Genomic DNA, 6164 nt, shown 5'->3' on the forward strand with positions numbered 1-6164 from the left:
ATATGGTGAAATTGAATGAAAAGGGTGAACTCAAATCTATGCAAGAACAGGAACAAGAAATAACAATGAATTGGTATTCATATGTGCAAATACATTCTAGATATGATAAAGATTGTAAAACAGGTTTTTATGATAAAGTAACCGAATTAGATAGAGTTTTGACAGGTACTGATGAGAAGGTGATTAAAAAAATTATATGGATATTTATTTGAGGATAAATTAGAAGAAGAAGAAGTGATTGCTTGGGGAAAATTTTGGGGATAGACTTAGAAAAATGGCAAAAATTTATGGTCTCAAAATTATAAAATGACGATGTCAACAGCATACAAGGAGAATTTGTATAAGATGTTTTACAGGTGGCATCTACCCCAGCAAGAATAGCAAGAATGTACAAGAATAAATTGGAGCAATGCTGGAAGTGTCGTCAGATACCTGGATCATATTACCATATGTGGTGGATGTGTGTGGAAACCAAAAGATACTGGAGTAAAATTCATACATGGCTGGAAAAAATGACAAAACAGCATATAGATTTGAAACCAGAAATATTTTTATTGGGTATCTTACCTGAATTGACATACTTGATTATAAATGTTTTAAAAGCAGCTAGAATCGTATTTCCTAAAAATTGGAAAAGTAGGAAAATCCCCATAGAAGAGGAGGTGATTAAGAAAATAATAGAATGTGCAGAAATGAGTAAACTGACATTAGAAATTAGAGAGCACGAAGATAAACAATATTATAAAATATGGGATTTATTTTATCAATGGCTAGACAAGAAGATAGGGAAATAAAATACATAATACAATTATAATAGAATAATAGAGGTAAGATAATGTAATTATACATGATTATGGTAGACAATAGTTATAATGAAATGAATAATACAAATTAAGCTGAAATTTGAGTTGAAATTTCCTTGTAAAAGATTTGAATTTTTAATTTTAGTCTAATGAGTTAATAATAGTATAATTTGCAGTTGATTTACAATATGAAGTTTAATTTAAATTAGAAGAGAAAGACTGTTGATATTATGCACAAGAGATATGTACCAACTAACACACTGTATACAATAGAAAGGAGGTTTTATTTTGATGTTTTATGTTTGTATCTGTCAGTGTTCGTTGTCAAAAATAAAAAACTTTACAAAAAAAAGAATGCAGAAATACAGGCTAATTGCCCAAGTTTGATCCTGACTGGCTCATGGTTAATTCAGTCTTTCATCCTTCTGAGGTCACTAAAATGAGGACCCAGGAGTGGTATATAAGTCTAAGTGGAATTGATATTTCTATATAAATTCTCCCGAGCGTGGATCCTTTTATGAGAATAAGATGACCATTCTGAGCAAAACTCTTTCCACATTCCATGCATTTAAATGGTTTCTCCTGTGTGGATCATTTTGTGGCTTTTAAGGATACTGCTCCGAGCAAAGGTCTTTCCACACTCCATGCATTTAAATGGCTTCTCTCCTGTGTGGATCTTTTTGTGCCTTTTAAGATTACTGTCGCAAGCAAAGGTCTTTCCACACTCCATGCATTTAAATGGCTTCTCTCCTGTGTGGATAATCTCATGGGAAATAAGATAACTTCTTTGGGCAAAGGTCTTTCCACACTCCATGCATTTAAATGGTTTCTCTCCTGTGTGCATCATTTTGTGCCTTTTAAGATCACAGCTACGAGTAAACATCTTTCCACAATCCATGCATTTATACGGCTTCTCCCCTGTGTGGATCCTTTCATGGGAAATAAGATAACCTTTTTGGGCAAAGGATTTTCCACACTCCATGCATTTATATGGTTTCTCTCCTGAGTGGATATTTTTGTGACTTCTAAGGCCACTGCTCCGAGCAAAGGTCTTTCCACATTCCGTGCATTTAAATGGTTTTTCTCCTGTGTGGATCATCTTATGGGAAATAAGATTACTTCTATAAGCAAAGGTCTTTCCACACTCCATGCATTTAAGTGGCTTCTCTCCTGTATGGATTTTTTTGTGCCTTTTAAGATCACTGTCCTGAGCAAAGGTCTTCCCACATTCCATGCATTTAAATGGTTTCACTTCTGTGTGGATCTTTTTGTGCCTTTTAAGGTCACTGTCCTGAGCAAAGGTCTTTCCACACTTCATGCATTTATATGGTTTTTCTCCTGAGTGAATATTTTTGTGGCTTCTAAGGCCACTGCTCCGAGCAAATGTCTTTCCACACTCCATGCATTTAAATGGCTTCTCTCCTGTGTGGATCATCTTATGGGAAATAAGATGACTTCTTTGAGCAAAGGTCTTTTCACACTCCATGCATTTAAATGGCTTTTCCCCTGTGTGGGTCATCTTATGGGAAATAAGATTACCTCTTTGAGCAAATGTCTTTCCACAGTCCATACATTTATATGGTTTCTCCCCTGTGTGGATCCTTTCATGGATAATAAGTGTATTGCTATGAGCAAAGCTCTTTCCACACTCCATGCATTTAAACGGTTTCTCTCCTGTGTGGATCATCTTATGTATAATAAGACGACTTCTTTGAGCAAATGTCTTTCCACACTCCATGCATTTATAGGGTTTCTCCCCTGTGTGGATCCTTTCATGGATAGTAAGTCTATTGCTATGAGCAAATGTCTTTCCACACTCTATGCATTTATAGGGTTTCTCTCCTGTGTGGCGCTTTTTGTGGCTTCTAAGTCCGCTACCATGAGCAAAGGTCTTTCCACACTCCATGCATTTATACGGCTTCTCCCCTGTGTGGATCCTTTTATGGATAGTAAGTTCCCTGTTTGTTCTAAAACATTTTCCACATTCCAAACATTTACAAGGCTTCTCTTTTGTGTCAATCACTTTTTGAGATGTAAGGAAGTTATTCCCAAGAGAAAGAATGAATGTCCCATTGTAATTTTGTCCATTGTGTCTTCTTATAGAATCATCTCCTTTGTTTTGCATCGGAGCATCAGTAGAAGATGAGCTTTCCTGGTTCCAATTCTTTGACTGTTTTTTTTCATGGCTTTCAAATTCTGTTCGAATTCCAAACTTCTCTGTTCCATCTTTAGCATTGATCACTTGGAACAGTTCACAGGAATCTTGATTCTCCTGCCCAGTATTACCTTCAAAGCAAAAGGGAAATGAAAATGATGACAAGGTTAGGGAAAAAGATCAAAGTGTAGAAAGTCAACTGAATTTCCTTCTGAATTTCTCTGAAATTCCATTAGGTTGTATGTTTGCATGCCTACAGTAGTGTGATATAGACATGATGATTTCTACATTCATGAGTCATGAAAGCTTTGAAAATATCTAGAAAACATCTTTTTCTTTACAATTATCTATAGATATGCAAATCTGACTCAGAGTCAGTTTTGAGTTAAGGAATAAGCAGGGGAAGCATCCAAGGAGGAATTAGAAGAAAACTTAAGTTTTATTGAGGTGGGTTACTTTCAGCAGAGACCTGTGAGAAATGAAACAATTTTGAAACAAGCTCCTTCTTCCTCTGTGTATCTTGGAGCAGCTGCTCCACAGAGTCTGTCTGTCTGGACGCCCATTTGGCCTTTTCCTCGATCCCAGTGATGAGATTTTGGAGATAAATCCCTTGCTGAAGCCTCCCATTGCCTTGTAAACGCTCTTTGTACTGAGACTGGAAAGACTGCGATGCTTCAAGAATGGCTATTTCACTGCCCCAAAGTCTCATCGACTTGCAAGGGCTCTTTGGCTGGATCTGGTACAGGCATCGGTTCTCAGAGAACGGAGGCCTAAAGTACTTTAGTATGAGATCACACAAGACCAGTAATGCACCATCTCAGGCTACTAATCTCGTGTGATCTAACACAGCAGTACTTTAGGCCTGTGTCTTTTAAGAACTGAGACCTGCACGAGATCCTGGCTCTTTGAAAACTAAGAGGGGACTGGGTCTCAAATATTTGGAAAGGGGCTGGTCATAACTTGGAATGGTCACAGTGATCTGTTGTAACTCGGAGATTACCTGTACTCTAGCATGCTCTGAGTCACATTGCATGACGCCTTTGTTTTTGAATTGGATTGGGAGAATGCTCTTCCATGGCCTCAGTTCTGTTCTCACACAATCTGGGGAGGTTTCAGAGGGCAAATGACAATACACTCCTCTCACACGACCTCCAGAGGATACATAAAAGCATACCTCGTTCTTTTCAGCCTCCACAGATGTTTAAATAGAAATGGAAAAATACAGATAAGAAATGGCACAGAAAGCATTTTGGCAAAGAGACGTTGACTCTTTCCTTCCTTCGAGCACGAGAAGGCTAGATCCTTTCCTTCTCCCTCCCAGGAGACAATATCTGATCAGTGGTTTTTAAATAAAAAACCATGATCTTTCTTCTTGATTGGGGACTAGGAAACTCTTACCCAGAGAAACCACGTGCCTATGGGTTTCAAGCATGACTTCTGAATGTAGCGCTTTCTGGTCAAGATCCAGCTGAGACCATTCCTCCTCAGAGAAATACACAGCCACCTCCTCGAAGGACACCAGACCCTCCTGGACATGGAAAAAAGAACAGAACAGGAGGATTCGCAAAATCTGTTCATCTTCATCATTGATTTAGACAAGAGGATAGAAGGGGAACTCTTCAAATTTGCAGACCAGATTGACAGGATTACCAAAGAAAAAGAAAGAAAGAAGTCAAAGAAAAAGAAAGGGGGGGTCTTTAGCAGTTCCTGCTACCCTGATAGGTTTATTCCTACTTCTTGAAGGACTTTTTAAAATATTACTTCTTGTAAACTCCAAGTTGGAGGAGAACCTAGCACAAGATAACCAGAGGAAGCTATGCTTGCTGACAGAAACTTGAACCTGCTATTTTGCTCTCCATATTTGTGGAAGAACGTGAAAACAATCCAAGACAAAGAATGGGGGGGAATAGAAGGAGTGAGCCCTCTGCATACCCGCTTCACTTCCTGAGGAGAGAATAGAAATCTAATATCTTTTCCCCTTCTTACTTGATTTGGAGGTTCAACCGCTGTTTGATCAGAAAGCTTCATTCTTTGTTTCTCTGTAAAGAATAATTTCCAAATGCGTAATTAACAAAATAGGAGGAGATATTTTATAGTAGCGGTTGCCTACTAGTGGGCCACGGCCCACTGGTGGGCAATGAGAAAATTTTGGTGGGCCACCGAGAAATCTCACACCCAAAGCACCCCCCCAAAGCAATTAATCCAGGCTGTGCAGAAACACAAGGCTGTGCCACCCACATGGCCCGCGGGAACCCTTCCCGCCCACTCACTCCTTACCGGGCAAACTTGCCTGCTAAATTGCTATTTTTCCTTTTTCTGACCATCAGCTGTGTGAGATTTAGATTAGCTAGGAAGCAGGAAATGGTTGGATCTCTTGCCTTCTAGCTAGTCTTTAGATCTTCAGCTCTGCTTTTAAGCACAGCCAAAACTCCTTTAGGACTGAAGGTTCTATTATTCAGTGCAGACTCACAGCAAGCAAATTTTACGACAGACTGAGCTAGCCAATGGCAGATAGATAGATCATTAAATGATGCTGTGAGCAACTGAATCTGCCTGCCTGCTTTGTCTGATTTTGGGTAAAAATTGCTCTTTTTAAATAAAAAAAATCAATATTCATAATATTTACATACAAGCCATGCCCAGCCAGTCACATGACCACCAAGCCACACCCACAAATTAGACCATGCCCACAGAACCAGTTAGTGGTCCTTGGGATTTAAAATTATGAGTTTGGGGGTCCCTGAGGTCTAAAAGGTTGGCGACCCCTGTTCTATAGGAGAGACGAGAGAGTGAAGGGAAGACAGATGGATAATCGGAGGATCTTCCATTACCTCCTGAAGTGTCCTGACTCGGATCTTTCCAAGGGATTCTCCTGAAAAATAGTTCCTGAGGGGGATTTGATGGGTTCTTCTTTCCCTCAGCATCTCTGATCTCCATAGTGCAGCACTTCAAACAGGAGGAAGGAAGAAGCAGAATTAATGTATGTCACATGACACAAAGTGGATTCACAACCTCATATTATGGTATTCACCACCTCAAAGCCCCCAATATCCATCTGTGTGGATGAATGAGAAAACAATGGAACAATAGTAATAAGACTTATATATAGTGCTTTACAGCCTTCTCTAAGCAGTTTATAGAGTCAGCATATTTCCCCCAACAATTTGGGTCCTCATTTTACCCACCTCAGAAGGATGGAAGGTTGA

At 39.2% G+C, this 6164-nt stretch overlaps 1 protein-coding gene across 1 annotated transcript; it reads right to left on the bottom strand.

The window, feature by feature from the left end:
- Positions 1–528: 528 nt before the first annotated feature.
- On the bottom strand, positions 529–6164 carry LOC148123615 (uncharacterized). The gene is made up of 4 exons (XM_087919200.1): positions 5790–6164; positions 4945–4997; positions 4357–4486; positions 529–3089 (listed from the first exon to the last, which is right to left on the bottom strand). The coding sequence occupies exons 1-4, from the start codon at positions 5893–5895 to the stop codon at positions 1372–1374; spliced, it is 2007 nt and encodes a 668-aa protein (XP_087775326.1). The 5' UTR covers positions 5896–6164; the 3' UTR covers positions 529–1371.

Source organism: Pseudonaja textilis, unplaced genomic scaffold (genome assembly GCF_049901715.1).
Source record: "Pseudonaja textilis isolate UNSWEBS1 unplaced genomic scaffold, rPseTex1.2 PTEXSCF50, whole genome shotgun sequence".
NCBI classification, from domain to species: Eukaryota; Metazoa; Chordata; class Lepidosauria; order Squamata; family Elapidae; genus Pseudonaja; species Pseudonaja textilis.

What these genes read in the sequence shown, in the direction of transcription:
- LOC148123615 (XM_087919200.1), bottom strand. Translation starts at nt 5,895, where the DNA reads ATGGAGATCAGAGATGCTGAGGGAAAGAAGAACCCATCAAATCCCCCT. An exon ending in GAGTCAGGACACTTCAGGAG is followed by an intron (nt 4,998 to 5,789) that starts GTAATGGAAGAT and finishes TATTCTTTACAG; the next exon opens with AGAAACAAAGAATGAAGCTT. An exon ending in CGGTTGAACCTCCAAATCAA is followed by an intron (nt 4,487 to 4,944) that starts GTAAGAAGGGGA and finishes TTCCATGTCCAG; the next exon opens with GAGGGTCTGGTGTCCTTCGA.